The sequence below is a fragment of the Melospiza georgiana genome, chromosome 5 (assembly GCF_028018845.1).
Source record: "Melospiza georgiana isolate bMelGeo1 chromosome 5, bMelGeo1.pri, whole genome shotgun sequence".
NCBI classification, from domain to species: domain Eukaryota; kingdom Metazoa; phylum Chordata; class Aves; order Passeriformes; family Passerellidae; genus Melospiza; species Melospiza georgiana.
This window is the reverse complement of record NC_080434.1, coordinates 72,038,701-72,058,375: the sequence shown is the minus strand read 5'-3', so window position 1 is coordinate 72,058,375 and position 19,675 is coordinate 72,038,701. Positions and strand designations below refer to the sequence as shown.

General features: G+C 52.4%; 1 protein-coding gene across 1 annotated transcript; it reads right to left on the bottom strand.

The window, feature by feature from the left end:
* Positions 1–15,955: 15,955 nt before the first annotated feature.
* Positions 15,956–18,982, bottom strand: FOXI3 (forkhead box I3). Its single transcript, XM_058024801.1, has 2 exons — positions 18,280–18,982; positions 15,956–17,143 (listed from the first exon to the last, which is right to left on the bottom strand). The coding sequence occupies exons 1-2, from the start codon at positions 18,980–18,982 to the stop codon at positions 16,554–16,556; spliced, it is 1,293 nt and encodes a 430-aa protein (XP_057880784.1). The 3' UTR covers positions 15,956–16,553.
* Positions 18,983–19,675: the final 693 nt, after the last annotated feature.

The following is a 19,675-nucleotide window of genomic DNA, read 5'->3' as shown; positions in this document are numbered from 1 at the left end:
TGATGTCCTTCTCTGACAAGGTGACATGCTAAGTGGATGAGGGAAAGGCTGTGGATGTTGTACCTGGTCTTTAGGACAGCCTTTGACACCATTTCCCACAGAGGTTTCCTGGGGAAACCATCTGCCTGATGGCTTGGATGGGTTCACAGTTTGCTGTGTGAAATACTGGCTGGATGCCAGGCCCAGGGAGCAGTGGGGAGTGGAGCCACATCCACATGGTGGTGTCACAACTGGTACTCTCCAGGGGAACACCTCTGGGGCCAGGTCTGTTTATTGAGGGAGGTACCCTCAGTCAGTTTGGAGATGACACCAAGCTGGGTGGGAGTGTTGGTCTGCAGGAGGGCAGGAAGGGTCTGCAGGGGATCTGGACAAAATGGATGGATGGATGATGGATGGATGGATGGATGGATGGATGGATGGATGGATGGATGATGGATGGATGGATGGATGGATGGATGGATGGATGGATGGATGGATGGATGATGGATGGATGGATGATGGATGGATGGATAGATGGATGGATGATGGATGGATGGATGGATGGATGGATGATGGATGGATGGATGGATGGATGGATGGATAGATGGATGGATGATGGATGGATGGATGGATGGATGGATGGATGGATGGATGATGGATGGATGGATGATGGATGGATGGATGATGGATGGATGATGGATGGATGGATGGATGATGGATGGATGATGGATGGATGGATGGATGGATGGATGGATGGATGGATGGATGGATGATGGATGGATGATGGATGGATGGATGGATGATGGATGGATGATGGATGGATGGATGGATGGATGGATGGATGGATGGATGGATGATGGATGGATGGATGGATGGATGGATGGATGGATGGATGGATGGATGGATGATGGATGGATGGATGGATGGATGGATGGATGGATGGACGGACCAAGGCCAAAGGCTTCAACAAAGGCAGGTGCTGGGTCTGCACTTTGGCCACAACAACGTCCTGCAGAGCTCCAGACCTGCAGGCTGAGTGGCTGGAGAGTGGCCCAGCAGGACAGGCCCTGGGGGTGCTGGTGACAGCGGCCAATCTGTCCCAAGGAGGCCATTGTCACCTGGCCTGTATCAGCAGCAGTGTGGCAGCAGGAGCAGAGCAGTGATTGTCCCCCTGTGCTGGGCACTGCTGAGGCCAGACTCAGTGCTGTGTCCAGCTCTGGGCCCCTCAGGAAGGGGAGACACATGGCAGGCTGTTTGTCACTGAGGTGATGTCAAATGCTGAATGAGTAGGAGATGCAGAAGCAGGTACAGAAACCATCCATCCTCAGAAACCTTCAGTGTTCTCCCAGTGGGCCATTTTGAATCTCTGGCAAATATTGTTTTTAAAATTATCACAAGTAGCAGAGTGGAGGTTCTACTTCAGCTGTTTGTATTTATTTTCCCAGCTACTAACACAATCCTCTGTATTCCATCCCTGTCTTTGACTCTTCACACCTCTAGGTATTGGTCATGTTTCTGGCTTGTCTGCCATGCCATTCACACTGAATCACTCTCTGTGTGTCTCATTCACTCCCTGATCTTCTTTAATGGTGTTTGATGATTTTTTTCTCACAGCTGTCCATGTCTTTTCCATGATCAAGTACCCCCATCCAACCTGCTGGTGAAGGAGGGACTGAAGAAGCACTGATCTCTGGGTGCTCACCAGTGGTGGTGGTGGTACCTGTGGCCACAGGAGCCAAAATTTGGACCAATTTTGGCTCCATTGGTCCAGTGGCCAATGAACAGCCCATGAAACACCACAGAGGAGGCCTCCACTGGGAACCTGCTCAAAGGAAAGCTTGAAGGCACCACAGTGACCAAACCTAGGATTGGCTGCTCCAGCTCCCACACCTGTGGTCAAATGGAGCTGGGTGACCTCTGCATGCCTTGGGAACAGACATGACCTTTCCTGCTTTCCCTGCTATGGATACTGCCCATAAAGTCACCCTGCACAGGCAGGGCTTTCAGTTCCTTTCCACTTAAAATCTGAAATTCTTTACTGTGACTGTGGTGAGACACACTGGGAATGGGTGTACTGGGAATGTGGTGCACTGGGAATGTGGTGTACTGGGAATGGGTTGCCCAGAGAAGCTGTGGCTGCCCCATCCCTGGAAGTGTTCCAGGCCAGGCTGGATGGGGCTCTGCTCAGCCTGGTCTAGTGGAAGGCGTCCCTGTCTATGGCAGGGGCTGGAACTGGATGATCTTTGAGGTCCCTTCCGACCCAAACCATTCTGTGTCTCCATGATCCATCCCCGGCATGGACATGCCATGCAGAGAGCATTCCAAGGTTTGCTGCTCCCAGCTTTCCTCCTCTGAGCTGCTGGTCCTCCATCATGGGCCAAGTGCCCAGAACTCCTGTGGGAGAGCTGGCTGAGAGAGGATTGTGCTTTCCCTGGAGATGTCTGCAGCAGGGCAGCTTGTCTGGCTGGGCTGGGTGTCCCTGTGAGCCCTGGAAATGAGAACTGAGCTAAAAATGACCAGCCACAGAGGTGGGCAGCAGAAAAGAGGTCTGAAGTGCTGTCTCCATCCAGTGACATTCAAAACATGCTGTGAGGAAACTATTCAGTGTTCATAACACTGCAGTGACACGGAGGAGGGATTTGCTTGGATCCCAGTGGGTGCATCCTGCAGCCTGGCTGCCAGCTCAGGGAGTGCATGCTCCTCACACCTGAGCCATCCTTTCGGTCCCTAACATTTATATAACCAGCCACTGCATAACTCCCGTCCATTTGCATTGGGAAGACAAAAGGCTGCAGATTCAGGCGCCCTTTAGTGCCTAATTCTGCCCTCACAGGAAAGGAGACAACACAGGCAGTTCCAAGGTGCTCCTCAGAGGGAATATGCTCTGCATTTTTTCCACGGGTAAAATCCTGGCTCTGGTGAGGTCTCACCCTCAGCTGGAACCAGAATATGCTTTGAGGCACGCACTGCCTAGAGGCAGTGCCATCACGTTCACCTTTATTTTGGAGGAGGCTGCAGATTCCGTGCCCTGAGGGGATGGGATGGGATGGGATGGGAGATGCTGGCGCTGCCTTACCTGCCTGCTGGCTCCCCTGGGCACTGACACTGCTCTCCAGGGGCAAGGTGTGCGTGCGTGGGGGGATCAGCCCTGCATGGAAGAGCTTCCATGTGAAATGAGATCAAACATCGCTGCCACGCCTCTACCTCCAGCAGTTTCAGCCTACACAGGAAAGGGGAACGTGCAGAGGAGCAGGGTCCGGGTACCGGTGTAACTTCTGTATAGGTTAGAGAGGGAAGGAAAAAATTATGAAGACAAAAGAAGATGAAAAAAAAAAAAACCTACAAAAAAAAGCAAAAAAGAAAACCACAAAACCCCCAACAAAATAGAAAGGAAAAAATTTAAAATATAAAAATAAAGGAAAAGGAGCAGGGTCCGGGTACCGGTGTAACTTCTGTAAAGGTTAGAGAGGGAAGGGAAAGGAATATGAAGAAGAAAGAAGATGAAAAAAACCCCAAACCTACAAAAAAAGAGAAAAAAACCCATAAAAACCCCCAACAAAATAGAAACAAAAGAATTAAAATATAAAAATAAAGGAAAGGAAAAGGAGCAGAGTCCAGGTACTGGTGTAACTTCTGTAAACGATTACAGAGGGAAGGAAAGGAAAGGAATATGAAGAAGAAAGAATATGAGAAAAAAAACCAACAAAAAAGACAAAAATAGAAAGGAAAAAATTAAAATATAAAAATAAAGGAAATAAAAAGGAGCAGAGTCCAGGTACCAGTGTAACTTCTCGAAAGGATTAGAGAGGGAAGGGAAGGAACTTGAAGAAGAAAGAAGATTTAAAAAAAACTTAGAAAGAAAAGAAAAAAATAAAAAGGGAAAAAAATAAAATATGAAAAAAAAAGAAAGAAAAAGAAAGAAAAAGAAAGAAAAAGAAAGAAAAATAAGGAAAAGAATGCCTGGAGCTGAAAATAATATTTGGCTTTCTATTAACATCCATGGGCCTAATTGGATTTATTGCCTGAGTGCAAGTAGGCTTGAAAAACATTATGGAAAAAGAAAAGAATTTGAAATTACCACATACAGAACATCCAACACAGGTGCCAGAACTAGAAATGCAGTTAAGATTTGGAAAAACTTTGTAAACCCAGAAGGGTTTTAAGTCTAAATGTGATTTGGTGTGGCCAATCCCGATTTTTCTTTGAAAACAGAAGACTGTGAAAGGATGGTTTGGGAGGGTCTTCGTCCCCTTGACTGAGGAGGGTGGAGGAAAGCACAGAGCTCCCCTGGAAAGGAGGGAGGGAGATTTTCCCTTCACTTCTTTGGGCAGCACAGCCAGTGGGAAACCTGCACTGGGCAGATTTCCCTGCATCCTTGCAGGGAGGACAAGGGGACCAAGCCAGAGTTTGGGAGGGTCCGTGTGGGCTGTTTCTCCCCGCTCCCTGAGCAGCGTTTCACAGCCAGGGCCATCGAATCCCATTCCTCGGTGCCACTCGGCCACCCCGGGCTGCCTTCGGAGAAAATGGGGTTGTCCATGCTGTGAAAGGCAGGGTGCAGCCAGGGGGATTTGCATCAGAACAGGGGCTTGGCCTCATCCCCTCAACAATGGCAAAGGCACAGCAGCTCCTGAAGGTGCTGGAGCAAGGGAAAGAGAAGATCCCTTCCATGGGCAGTGGAGTGAATGAATGGTTCCTGAAGAGTTTGTCTGATCCAGTTCAACCCCTCCTTCCCTGCCCATCTCCCACCTTCCAGCAGCACAGTCTGAAGGCCAGGCCTGGAGAAGTACATGTGTTTCCCTGCCCCTTCATGCCCTTGATTACTTTAATCACATTTATTTTATTGTGGAGAGGGAACTGAGCCACCTACAGCAAATCTCTCCATTGGCAGTAGGGATCTAGGGACAAATGATTCCATTCCTGAAGAAAACATTAAAAAAAAAATTAAAAAAAAAATAGAAGCAGGTGCACCACTCCAATTTCTGTATCAGTTCAAAGGGTGATTAGCTCAGATGTAGACATCTGACATTCTGTGCTGGAAACACCTGAAGCTGGTGAAACCGATCCCACTGTCAGAAAGAGCTGGGGAGTTTTGGTGGGGATGTGAGGCACGCAGGTGGGCAGGGAGGGCAGGATGCAGCTTGCAGGTGAGACCCTGGATCACACGTGTGTGCAGGTGGGTGTGTGCAGGTGAGCAGGGTGCCCAGCTTCTGTCAGCAGCAGGGAAATGGGCTGTGCACACTCAGGGGAGCTCAGGGGCTGAGTCCCACCTGGATGCCCAACATGAAGGCAGCTGGGGCAGCTCCTCGGCTGCAAACTGAAATATTTTCCTAGATTTATTGAGCCAACACCTCCCAGCAGCTGAGGATCCAGGCAGAGGGACTTGGCCAGGAAAAGAGATCAGTTTAGATGTGGAAACCCAGGGCACCACAGGGAATATTTCTGTGTCTGCTCTGGGGTGCCCTGACCCCAGGGCAGCACTGACTCTGACCCTCATCCATGGAGAAAGTTTCCCAGACTTCAAGATGGACTGGAATCCACAAAAGTGTGAAATAGATTCTAGAGAGCAGTGTAGGTGTGTCACCTGGGGAGAAATTGAGGTTTTGGGATTTTTAGTGTGCTGTGGATGGCAGCAAGATGGAGGGCACAGGGTGTCATCCTGGGTTTGTTCTTCAGCTTCTTCTTCCTCCTTCTTCTCCATGAGTTTGGGTGGCATTTTGTAATTGGGCAGACCAGTCTGTACGGTGGGCTCTTTGGGATCAGTTATTGGGTTAAAAGGGAAAATAATCCAGGTGTCATTTCTTAATTGGATGGTTTAGTTTTAATAGCCCTTGTACCAAGAGATTGTTGGCCATTTTGTGCCTTCTAATGAAAAGCTGCAGAACTCACAGTAGTGAGACTGTTTTACTGATAACAAATAATAAACTCTTGAGTCCAAACATGAGCTACTGTCTCAAGTGCCTTCAATCCAGACCCAGAGGAACCAACAACTGGGACCCCCACATTCAGAAGTCAACCTCCTTCCTGCTTCCAGCACCCTCCTCACAAATACTCTGGACATCCTTTGAATTACAGCGGAGACAGATTGCTAGTGGCAAGGAGGAATGCAGCATTCCTGCACCCAAAGCGTTTCACCATGGTCCAGGAGCTCATCTGTCCACCAAAAATGAGGAAAAATATCCCTCCACCCTCAGGAACAGGAAGAATGGATGCTCCTAGAGCATTGCAGTGCCTTGATGGAGCCGCACAAGTGCAAGCAAGGCTGCTTCTTGGAGAGAGCTCAAACTGGGTGGAATCAGATTGGTATCACTCCTGCATGCAAAGAGATTTGCACTGGGGGTAGAGAAGGGACTTGAGCTGCTGTAATTAGATTATCAGAGCTCCAGGGCAGGATTCAGCTCATAAGGCATTTTAACCCTTTCTTCTAACATTGTAGTGTGCAAACTAGATGTTCTCGCTGCAAAGCCTGGGCAGGTCTGTAGTGTGTGGAAAGGGATCACAAGTTCCTGGTCACTGCAGCTCTGAGCTGCTGGCATTGTTTATGGTGAGTTTAGCACATTTCCAGTTCTCCTGGGTGTTACACCCTGTGAGAATCCCTTGGGAGAGAGCCAGTCCCTGGATGTGCAGGTCACCTGTGGGGTTTGGAGGGAGGAAGATGAAATGCTGTAGAATTTCCTGGGCAGGTCCAGTGTTTCCCCAGCAGCACCCATGCCTCTGTGTGGAGCCACCACAGGTAAGATTTAGGCAAGAAATGCTGGGATTTGTTGTGCTTTCGTGTAACAGCACAAAGGAAGGGTGAGTTTGGAGCCATGCCACAGGGTTTCAGGCTGACTCAGCAGGGACAGGTCAGTGGTGGAGGCACAAATCCACAGATTTGTCACCTACATCTGCCACAGCATTGTGTGACCTTGACAAATCACTGTCCCATGATGTTCCCTTGCAGTAAAACAGGGCCTGTGACACTTCCTCAGTCATATTGTCTCTTTGGATTGCCACCTTTTCAGATGGGGTTTCACACTGTGACAAGCAGCTGCTGTTGGGAGTAGAGCAGAATTCAGAATTATGCTAAATGGCCTTAACATTCATGGCATGCTCATTGCTGTGGTTTTCCCACTGCTCACATATTCCCTGCCTGGGACAGTGAAAATAAATACCATCCCTTGTTCCATTATGAAAAACACATTCCCTGATTCTTGAAGAGTCTCCTTGGTTTCTTGCCAGGTCTGCTGCCCCACCATGAGGAGGAAGACACTAATTTTTTTTTCTCTACTGAAGTATGACAGCTCTTAGCATCTTTTGACAACCTCTGCCCATGTGCAGTCACACAGAGCTGCTCCCCATCACTCACATGTGCAAGCAGGGGAAGTCCCCCTACCTTTCTCATCAGCTGAGAGATCTGTCTGAAGAGATTGTGGTTTATTTTCACTTTGCTTGTGAAAGCCACAAAACTCACATTGTCTTAGCCAGGATGTAAATGTGTTTCCCTGAGCTTGAGGATGGTCTCTGGTCCAAATGAGGGCCCTGATGGAGCTTCAGCAGGGCAAGGCCAGGGCACCTCACCACAGCTGTCCCAGCAGTGCTGCTCTCCTGCTGCCCAGCAAAGGTTGCCCAACCTTCTGCCGCTGAGACTTGTGATGGTTTTGATGCTCCTGACCAAATAACGATTTGAGCTCAGCTCCAAAACTGCTGCCCCAGGTGCTGGGGACAGTGGAACTGCAAATTTCAGGGCAGCTCTCACCCCCTGCCATTTCCAGCCAGGCTGCCCTTCACAAATAGCTGGTTGTAGGAGAACAGGAGAGCAGACTGCATAAATAAGAAACAGTATTTCCCTGAAACCAGAATCACACAAACAATGAGGTTGGAAGAGACCCTGAGATCATCGAGTCCATCCTATGGCTGAACACCACGAGGTCAACCAGACCATGGCACTGAGTGCCACGTCCAGTTTTTCCATAAATCCATAAACACCTCCAGGAATTGTGGCTCCAGCACCTCTCTGGGCACCTGACCAAGCCATGGGTGCCAGATTTTCCAGGAATTTCCTGTGGAGACTGTCCCTGATTCTTTGCTCAAGTCCAGGTAGACACATCCACAGCCTTCCCCTCATCCTCTAGGCACGACACCTGGTCATAAAAGCAGATCAGGTTGGTCAGGCAGGACCTGTCTTTCCAAAACCTTTGCTGCCTGAGTCTGACCCCTGCCTGTCCTGTACGTGCTGTGTGATCACCCTCAAGCTGATCTGTTCAATAACCTGGCTGGCACTGAGGTCAGGCTGGCAGGCCTGCACTGCCCTGGATCCTCTTTCCAGCCCTTCTGGTGGGTTGGTGTCACATTGGCACCTCCAGCTGGGACCTCCCCAGCAACCCAGGACTGATAAATGATGGAGAGGAGCTTGGTGAGCCCTTCTGCCAGCTCCCTCAGCACCCTTGGATGGATCCCTTTCCATCCCATCGATTTGTGAGCATCTCAGTGGCTCAGCAGGTCGCTAAACCCAAAAGATTTTCACTTCATGAGCAGTCCTAGCAGCAGGCAAGAGAGAATTCACTGATCCTGCTGCATTGCTGGAAGGTACTTGCACAGATTACAGCAGCGCATGGGCAGGGATAAAATAAGTAGAGTTTAAAAGCTCATCAAAACTTCCTATTCCACCTCAAAGAATTCCCCCAGCAGGAGCTTTCTTCTCCCATGACAAAGGATGCTCACCTATGGATTAGGGCTGTGTCTTGCCTTGAAACCTCCTACTCTGGTGGTCATGCTGCTGTTTGTAACCAGAGACATGACCCCACATGACAGATGTCCCATATCTGCAGATATCCAGGAATTACTGCCCTGGGGGAGTCTAAAAGCTTGGCCTAAATTAGCTCTTCAGGCAGCTGCAGAGAGCAACTTGTCTGCTCTTACTTAGCCAGATTTTTTTTTTTAGGGTGATACCCAGCATCCTGAAGGAGATCCCAGGGTATCTCCATCACCCTCCCCTGGTCTGCTCTGAACCTGCTGCCTGACAGCTTCTTTAGGTGTCCATTGTCTCGACTAAAACATTTCCATTAGTGAAAATGTCATTTCCACCCAAGGGGAATGTAATTTATCCCCATTTGAGCATCATTCACTCTGCTGAAGGAAGCCCAAGCTTGGCTCTGCTCCGTGTTCCCTGTGACTCCCCACACTGTTGTGGAGTTGAGGCACTACCCCTGTGTCCTCCAGGATCACCCTTTGAGGAGTGGTGGGGTCAGGTGTGGGTTCTGCCACCCCTGAACTGGCCTGGGAGGGAAAACATGGCCCAGCTCAGCTCTGCTATTTACTTGAATTAGATATAAATTAGGTGTAAATTAATCAGCACCCCTTCAAGGGTCTGAAGGCAGGTTAAGCATCAGTCCTGACCTGATTTGTCACTGTTATGGCAAACGTGGACCGGCTGCATGGTGAGAGCTTTGCTTTGTCAATAAACCCCAGACACAATGGGCTGCAGGGAAGGGGAAATGATCCGAGGAGCTGGGGCAGAACTTCTGCTCTCCTGGGGCAGCCAGCGCCCGGATCAGGCCTGCAACTTCCATTTCACAAATGTGCAACCTTTAGCTGCTTTTTCGTGTCCCCAGGCAGTCTCATAGACAGCACCTGAAGTGTTTGAGAGCCTGGCTGATTATGGGTCTGCTCAAAGCCCTCTGAAGTCAGTGGGAGTCTTTCCCCTGACTCCACTGTGTTTGGGGCAGGCCCTGGATGACTATCCCTCAGGTTACACAGTTTAATCATCCATTCAGCAGTACACAAAGCAGATCACATACACTTTTAGCCTGCATTGTATGGTGTTATGAAACGAGAAGATTATTTGATATGATTCAGAGATAGCTCAGGTATAAGGTTAAAAAAAAAAAAACCACCTTTGATGTTTTACATCACACTTCAGTTATTCCTTGAGGGGCAAATTCTCGTCACCTTACCCAGGTGAATATTGCACTCAGTAATTTGGTCAAAAACGTTCCATCAACCTTCTTTTTAATAGAAATTGTTGAGGGGGGGTGACAGGGGCGGAAATTCAGCTTGATGGAGATTTCTGCCAAACAGGACAAAAAAAGAAAGGGCAAATCCATTTGCCTTTTTTCAGCAATCAGGGAAAAAAAAAAAAAAGAATCATTAGTTATGAAGGGGTTTTCTAACATGGCAATAAAACCAATCTTTTTACTCTCCAAAAGCTAAGGAGAAATACCAATTTCCCAATTATTGCAGTCTCCATCTGGCACAGCTATTTCTAGCTGAGGTGTCAGCCATCCATGGACTATCAGCCAGGCCTGATTCTCATCTTGACTCTCTTTGGTCAAGCTACAAAATGACTCTCTGTCCCTCTTATTTTGTGTGCCATCAGAACAAAACTGACAGCACCAGCTGGGCAGAATTAGGTACATCACACTCAGAGTCTGGTAGGTTTGCAGGGCCTTATCTGAAGAAGTATGATGGAGATTTTATAATGTCTAGCAATACAGAGAGGGCAAGGGCAGGGATTCCTCTTTGCAAGACTGCTGTATCATTTGAACTATTCCTAAAAAAATTTGGGGAAAATCACCATAAAAAAAAAAAAAAGGCAATAGAAACTTCTGTAGGGGCAACAACACATCTCAGCCAAATTCCACGGGCTTGGTGAGCGACAGGGGCAAATCAAAGGCTGCGCCTTCAGAGGAGCAGCAACCACAGCCCGTGGCCGGTGGCGGTGATTGAAGCCCCGCTTGTGCAGGAGTTGGCGGGCGATGAAACCCAGCGTGGATGGTTCTGTTGTGCCCCCGGGATCCCCTCCCAGCACCCCAACCAGGGCTGCTGCTGGGGCGGGGGCTTCAGCTCCCCTGGCACGGCACAGCCCTTTGTTGGGTCTCCTCTAGGGGACGGGCCTGGCCCAGCTGTGCTGGCAGAGAGTTTGTGCTGCAGCAGCTCAAGCGCAGGCCTGCACTGGTGGGTGCCCGCCCCTGCACTGGTGGGTGCCTGCCCTGGTGGGTGCCTGCACTGGTGGGTGCCTGTCCCAGCCTTGTCTGGGTGCCTGGCCCTGCCCTGGTGGGTGCCTGCACTGGTGGGTGCCTGTCCCAGCCTGGTCTGGGTGCCTGGCCCTGCTTGGGTGGGTGCCTGCCCCAGCCTTGGGTGGCAGCTCCGTGAGGGCAGCGCTGAGCGGAGTTAAACGATCCCGCGCTGGAGAAATGCCACACGTAGGAATCTGTGTTGCTGATCCAACCTCTGGAAATGCCTCTGGACTGTGCCCATTTTCCAGCGGGGGATGCCTTTTTTAGGGGTTTGTGGAAACCCAGGGCACCATGAATATTTCTCTGCTGTGGGGTGCCCTGACCCCCAGGGCAGCACTGACTCTGACCCTCATCCATGGAGAAAGTTTCCCAGACTTCAAGATAGACTGAAATCCACAAAACTGTGAAACACATTATAGAGAGCAGTGTAGGTGTGTCACTTGGTGAGAAATTGAGGTTTTGGGATTTTTAGGATGCTGTGGATGGCAGCAAGATGGAGGGCACAGGGTGTTGTCCTGGGTTTCTTCTTCATGCTTCTTCCTCCTTCTTCTCCATGGGTTTGGGTGGCATTTTGTAATTGGGCAGAAAAGTCTGCATTGTGGGCTCTGTGGGATCAGTTATTGGGTTAAAAGGGAAAATAATCCAGGTGTCAGTTCTTAATTGGATGGTTTAGTGTTAAAAGCCCTTGTACCAAGAGATTATTGGTCATTTTGTGCCTTCTAATGAAAAGCTGCAGAACTCACAGTAGTGAGACTGTTTTACTGATAGGAAATAATGAACACCTGAGTCTGAACATGAGCTACTGTCTCAAGTGCCTTCAATCCAGACCCAGAAAAACTGATAACTGGGACCCCACAAGGGTTGTGTGTGCTGGGAGTGTGGCAGAGGTACCAGGCAGCTGAATTTGCAGTCATCAGCATAACCATGGTTTCACAGAGAGTACCACAGCTGGGGAGGCACCTCTCTGGATGCCTAAAAGAGTGGAGAAAACAAGCTAAGATGAGACTTCTTGTGATGTAGCCTCACATTTCTCTTCACAGAGAAAAGCAAGGCACAATTCTTCTCAACAATATTTCTGGGTTTCACATTCTCTGAACATCAGAGAAAGAAAACACAATTCTTATCATTTGCTGTGCCTGTGTTTGTGCATAAGTAGAATGCAAAATGGAGATTGTTTACCCAAAGTGATGGAGTTTTGTTTCCTTGGCCTGTCAGGGCCAGGTGTGCATGTGTGTGTGAGGACTGTTGGGTGACAGTCACGAGATTCAGTGCAGGGTGTGCAGTTGAGTGCAGGGTTGAGTGCTTGGCAGATTCAGTTTTAGATGTACAGAATAATATAGTGTAATAAAGTAATTAATTGACCTTCTGATATCGATGAAGTCAGAGGTGTAGGCGCTGGGGCAGCCAGCCGGCGCTGCACAGGGAAAGGGAGCTGGACCCTGCGCTTTTGCAAACAGCATTTCAACGTGGACACTTCCCAGGAGCTCTCCCAGGAAGACTGATTTTCTCACCTTTTGAAATAAGAGCACCCCTCAAGCACCAGCAGAAGGCAGATGCAATGTTTTTTCCCCCCATCCAGGAAAATGTTAGGTGGTGTAGATGGTTTGCCATCTAAGTTCTGCAGGCGTGAACTGAATTGATGTTTTCAGAGGTTTCTGATCCTGAATGTGGATTAAAGTTTAAAAGCCAGATGCATCGTTCTCTCTCCCCTGGCCGGGGTTCCCAGCACAGCTGTATTGTGGTGTTTAACTCTAGTGCCCAGCAGCTGGGATCCGTGGGCTGCCAGCTAATCTGCATGAAATCACTGCTCCCCCAAAGCCAGGCGTTTTGTGAAGGGCTGGTTGTGGGGTGATCCCACAGATCTGCGGAGCAGAGGGGATGAAGGCCTGAAGTTTGAGCCTTTCTCCTAAGGAAGGACATTTTTCGGCTGATTTCCCTGGGAGTGGGCTGTGCCCCGGGCTCCTGGGCCATCAGCTGACCCGGGCTCATTGTCATGGAGAACTGCCCAGCCCAGGCATGGCCTTGGCATTTACAGGGGACTGGGGACTCTCAGGGTGGGACAGCAGGCTAATTGCCTTTGTCTTCCCCCTCCCTCAGTCGGGGAGTCTCAGCAAATCCCTAAACCCATGACAAAAGCCCTGCTGCTTTTAACTGTCTTTCATTAAACTCAATCCTCTTGCCCTCCCTCTCCCAAGATTTGCTAAAAGGAGTCTCTTTCAATGGCAAAAGGAAACCTGAAAGGCTGCCATTAGCTCATTCACTGTCTCCTCGGCAGACTGGGTGCCTATTTGCTGAAATCTGCTCTCAAGTGTCCCTTGAGCACACCGCAGGTGGCTCCTCTGGAGGAGAGGCCACATTCCCTGGTTCCAGCTAAGGATGTGCTTTCCCTGGAAGATGCAGGCTCTGGTGCTTATGGCTGTACAGGGGCACTGGGGACAGTCAGACCTGCCAAAGCCTCCCTTGAGCCCACCACCATCCCTAGGACCTGCCTGGAGCACTGGGGTGGGTGAATCCTTATCTGATTCTGCTCTGACAGGTTCTGGCTGTGCCCGTGCCAGCTGAAGAGGCACAAACCCTGTTGAGCCGTGGGATATTGCTGAGGACATACTGCCAGGGGCAAACCACCCTGCAATACAAATTTGTCATATCTGGGATCCTCCAGAGCAAAAATTTATGGGTACTGTGCAGAAACACACAGCTGATGGAAGTGGGAACGTGAATTTGCCATTGGTTCTGCATCCTCAAACATTTATGGGTAATGCCTGTAGAGACACAGCTCTACAGAGATGGAAGACAGCAAATTTTAAAAATTGTGACATTTTTTTAATAACTTAAAACAAAAAGAGATGGCATCTCTTCCATGGAGATGGAAAAGGGTAAATTTAAAAAAATCTGAGTGGAAGAACACAAGCTGGACACACACGAGTGTCCTGCATTGGCTCAGAGCTTGCTGAGGTCTGAGAGCAGCCTGGCAGAGGGGAGAAGGGCTGCAATGGTCACTTAGATACACAAGTATGCAGTTCCTGCTTACTTAGGGACGGATCTTTATCTTTCAGAGGTGTTGGGAATCCCTCCACAGCTCTTAGATCAAACTCCAAATAAAGCTATTCCACACCTGGTGCGATTGAAGCAGGGCAAGACTGACCGCCTTGTCCTTTTCCTGGCGTTACTCTGCCCTTTCCCTCCCGTTATCGCTGCGTCACCCGAGATGGAACTAAAACCAGGAGGAATTACCCCTAAAGCCAGGAAGATGGTATCTGTGCTGGGAAGGGGCGAGGGGGAGGAGGGACAAGGAGCTGCCAGCCGCCCACTGGTCCCAGGATTGCACAGAGGGATTGGCCAGTGCCGGGGCAGGTCCTTGCTCCCGATCCCAAGCACATGGGAGTCATCTGACGTTTCATCATGGCTTCGTTATATTTTGGATCAGGCCGGTGGTTTGTCTTGCATCACTGCCCTGTGCGTTCTGCAGGTAGGCAGTGCCCAGGCTGCCAGCTGCTCTGTGCCAACAGCCCGCAGGGATGGCCCTAAATCATGGCACGTGCTGGGTGCTGAACAGCTGCAACTGCACCTTAACTTCATTGTGGATGCCACATTCCCCATGAAGACACCTACATTTATGCTCTGGCATTGTGGATGCTGCACTCCTCATGAAGACACCTCCATTTATGCCCTTTCATTGTGGATGCCACGTTCCCCATGGAGACACCTACATTTATGCCCTTTCATTGTGGATGCCACGTTCCCCATGGAGACACCTCCATTTATGCCCTTTCATTGTGGATGCCACGTTCCCCATGGAGACACCTCCATTTATGCCCTTTCATTGTGGATGCTGCACTCCTCATGAAGACACCTACATTTATGCCCTTTCACTGTGGATGCCACGTTCCCCATGAAGACACCTACATTTATGCTCTGGCATTGTGGATGCCATGTTCCCCATGAAGACACCTCCATTTATGCCCTTTCATTGTGGATGCCACATTCCTATGAAGACACCTCCATTTATGCCCTTTCACTGTGGATGCTGCATTCCTCATGAAGACACCTCCATTTATGCTCTATCTGCACACAGTCCCCAACAAAACAGCTCCTGATCATGAGGGGGTGTAACGCAATGGCTGCTGGATGATGGATTCTCCTTTCCCAGCAGCAGGAAATCAGGGAGGATTCCCAAAAGTGCTTCCTGGCCCTCTGGCTGACTGGTCCCATCTCTTCACTTGCCCACAGTGTAAGCAGGTGCAATCCTGTCACACAATTCCCACAGAGAAACTGATTTGCAAAATGGACTGAGCCTCGTGCTAGCTGGCACCGCGCTGGAACCAGTCCTGCCTCTTTTACTGTTGCAAATTTTTATTTTTTTAACCAAACCGGGCTGAAAAAGAACAGTTGCCATTCAGACCTTTGAGAAAAATAAACAACTAAAACTGACATAGTGCCCATACTGCACAGTGGGACTCCAAGAAACTGCAAACCAGCTCAGATATGTCTCTTATGGGAGTAAAGCAGGTTTTTTTCCACCTACTCACAGTAGGGTGGAAATTTATGAACATGAAATTGTTCATAAATTTTTACACCTTTTACCCCAAATGATGTGAAAGAAAAACCTGTCTCCCACAGAGTTTTAAAATACTTCAAACATACTGATGAACAACCAGGCCAATATCTAACAATTGTTAATATTTTATTCCCAACAGCTGTTCAGCCTGAAAAGTAATACACTAAAAACAAAAACCAACAAAAAATTCAAAACAAATAAAACAACAAAAAGGGGGGGAAACAAAGTAAAATAAACTTTATCAAAGTTTAAAACACATTATAAATAAGTACAGCTCCAGAGCATAATTTACAAATATAAAACCACATAGAAACCTATGTACAGAAGAGTTACATTACGTACAAATATGTATAAAAATACCCCAGTGTTTATTCTTGTGCTAAAGCTGCGTGGCTAGAGTTATCTTTGGTACTAAGCTCAGGGAAAGAAGATTGTTTTACAAGACACAGCCCTGCTGTACAATATGCCAGACACAGGAAGACCCTCCATGAGTTTGAGGAGGTTTTGGGTGGGTGTTTATACAGGATATTCCCCCCGTGCATTGCATATTGCAGGATCAGGGCACAAGCAAGAGCTTACAGAGGCAATTGCTGGTAGAAGAGGTTTTTTAATACATTGTACAAGGCACTTCATAAGAAATCTCTTCATTTTTTTTTTCCCTGTTCTCTTCTAAAACTCACTGGATGTCTACGCTTGGCTCTTGCCAACACCACTTTATGGCTATGGTTTTTAAACTTCTTGTTCTACATTCAGGATTAGAAACCTCTGAAAACATCAATTCAGTTCACGCCTGCAGAATTTAGATGGCAAACCATCTACACCACCTAACATTTTCCTGGATGGGGGGAAAAAACATTGCATCTGCCTTCTGCTGGTGCTTGAGGGGTGCTCTTATTTCGAAAGGTGAGAAGATCAGTCTTCCTGGGAGAGCTCCTGGGAAGGGTCCACGTTGAAATGCTGTTTGCAAAAGCGCAGGGTCCAGCTCCCTTTCCCTGTGCAGCGCCGGCTGGCTGCCCCAGCGCCTACACCTCTGTCCCATCCCGTGTGTAGATGAGGCTGTTGACCGTGAAGTTGTAGTAGTGGTTGTACTGGGCGCCCTGGCTGCCGCTGCTGGGGTGGAAGGAGCTGTAGTAGGCAGGGGAAGGTCCCGCGACCCGCTGCAGCTGCTCCGGGGAAGGCACCTCCTGAGAAGAGCTGCTGGCAGGGGTGAAAGTGCCGCTGCTCAGCTGTCCAGCAGAGAAGTTCCTGTGATGCAGGTCACCGCCGAGACCCCCCGTGAGCCGGCCGCCCCCGCCGCTCAGGGAGCTCATGCCGCTGAAGAAGGTGCTGAGACAGCTGGGCGTGGATGAAATGATACTGGAGGGAGAGGAGCTCTTGGGATGGTCCCTGGCAGAGGGTGAGGGGTCCAGCTCGGGGGGTGGGCTGTTTCCACATGGTTTGCCTGTGGCTGGGATGGGTCTCTCCTCCTCGGCCTTCAGGGCCCCCAGAGAGGAGGCGGCAGAGGCGGCCGCGGGCGCGTTGGGCTCCGAGCGCCGCTTGCGTTTGCGGCGGAAGTTCCCGTTGTCAAACATCTTCTCACAGTTGGGGTCTAAGGTCCAGTAGTTGCCCTTCCCTGGTGGAAAACATTAGGCACAAGAGAGAAAGTCAACTTCTGTGACAGTGAGCCCTGCTGATGACAGAGAAGCAGCATCCGTGTCGTGTCCAGCTGGCACAGAACCCCCATCCCTCCTGCACCTGCTCCTCCTCCCTCTCTTGTCCAGTACATGGATCCAAAACCTGTCTCCAGGACATTTCCACCTCCATCCCTCCAATGCCCAAGTGAACATTACGGCCGCGCAGAAGAGGAGAACCTCCCCATCCTAAAGCACAAACACATCTGCACCTGTACCTCCAGCCTGGCTAAAGAGAATGTGAAGAGGGGCTCCCCTTGCTCTGGCTGCCTCACAGAATCTGGGCCACTTACAGCCATCTCAGCAATGGTGACAAGGCAGCGCCCGGGCCATGGCTCACGGGAAAGCTGATGGAGAGGCGGGCTGGCACACTCAGGCCAGCAGCACTGAGCTGCGGGGGCTGCACACAAGCTGCCCCTCGCACAAGCCTTGGTGCGGGGTGCTGTGGTGCCATCAGCTGTCCCCGCTCGCCTCCTGCCCACGGCCGGGACGGGCGCACAGACCCCGCAAGGTCCCGAGCGGCCCCAGCCCGGCACGTCCCGGCACCGCCGGGCCGGACCAGCGCTGTCCGGGCGCGCCTCCGCCCACTCCGGGCACCGGCTGCGCCCCGGGGCCGGCCCGGGCAGCGGCGGGCAGGGAGGGGAGCCGTGAATCACGGGCCGAGGGAGCCGAGCCTTGCACAACCGGCGCTCCGGGGCTGCGAGGGCAGGGGGCGAGGGCTGGGACCGGCCGGCCCCCGCCTACACCGCCCGCGGGCAGCGCCGGGCCGGGCCGGGCGAAAGGGAACGGTCCCATCACCGAGCCCGGGGCAGCGCGGTGCCATCACTGTGATGGCCCCGAGGGGACGCGCAGCGCGGTGCCATCGCAGCATCCCACTGGAAGGGATGGAGAAACGCGGGCTCATGGCAGCGCTGGCCCAGGGGCACGGGGAGCGCGGTGTCGGGACAGCGCCCGCCTGGAAGGGGACAGGGGACCCGCCGGCCACGGGGACGCTGCCGCCCCTCTCTGACGGCCGTGCCGGTGTCCGCACGCCGCCCCCGCCGCCCAGCCATCCCTCCCGCCCGGCGCGGCACCTCACCGGGGTCGTCCTCGTCGCGGGGCACCTTGCGGAAGCAGTCGTTGAGGCTGAGGTTGTGGCGGATGCTGTTCTGCCAGCCGGCCTTGCTGCGCTTGTAGAAGGGGAAGTTCTCGGCCACGTACTGGTAGATGTGGCTGAGGGTGAGCTTCCTCTCGGGCGCGCTCTGGATGGCCATGGCGATCAGCGCCGAGTACGAGTAGGGCGGCCGCACCAGCTTCAGCAGCTCCTCCTGGCTGGCCAGGCTGAGCCAGCTCAGCTCCGCGCCGCCCGCCGACGGCGAGCCGGGCGCCGGGGGCGAGCCCACGAGCTGCCCGCCCCGCGAGCAGCCGTACGAGGCGGGCGGCAGGAAGGGCGCGGCGGCGGCGGCGGCGGCGGCGCCGGGCGGGCCCTGCAGGTAGGGCGCGGGGCTGTTCATGCCCCACAGGTAGCCGGCGTTGGCGGGAGCCCCGTAGTCCCCCAGCGCGTACCCGCCCGCCCGCTGCCCCGAGGAGGCGGCGGCGGCGGCAGCGGCGGCGGCGGCCGCGGCGGCGGCGGCGGCGGCGCCGGGCGGGTGCAGGCTGGGCTGGGGGTATACGCTGAAGTTCTCGCTGCAGTACACGGCCATGTCGGGGGCTTCCTGCGCGCTGCGGGGCTGCGGGGGCGCGGGGGCGGCCGCCGGCGCCGAGGCTCTGGGCTGCGCCTGCTGCAACTCACCGGCGCTCATAATCCCTGGCCATGCAGGGCGGCCGGCGCTCCCCGCCGCTGCCGTGCTCTCCCGGCGACACCCCCCGCCCCGCGGCCCCGGCGGCCCTGCACCAAAAACTCCCGGGGGGCTGCGGCGCGGCGCCCTTATAGGCGCTGCCGAGCGCCCGCACTCCCCGCCCGCGGCCGGGGCCGGGGCTGGGCGGGCGGCGGCGGCGCGCTCGGAGCAGCCAGTAGCGCGGCGCGGCGGCGGGCGGGAGGCGGAGGGGGGCAAGGCCGGGCCCCGGCAGCGGCCACGGGGGAGGGACCGGCGGGGGAGCCGCGGGAGGCGCCAGGGATTTGGCTCCCGGCAGCGCGGGGGCAGCATCCCCGAGCCGGACCCACCCCCCGTGCGTGCTGTGCCCGTCCCCCCTTCCCAACCTGGGGGTCTCTCCCGGTGCCCCCGCACCGGCCGCCCCCTCCCCGGCGTGCCCCGGCGCTCTGGGATGCCATCCCGCTTTGCCAGGGATGCGATGGCCCCGATCCCTTCGGCCCCGCATCGCTGCGGGTCCCCCGACGGCAGCGCCGAGGGAGGAACTCGCTCAGACTCTGCTCGCTCAAACTCTGCTCGCTCAAACTCTGCTCGCCCAAACTCTGCTCGCTCAGACTCTGCTCGCCCAAACTCTGCTCGCCCAAACTCTGCTCGCCCAAACTCTGCTCGCTCAAACTCTGCTCG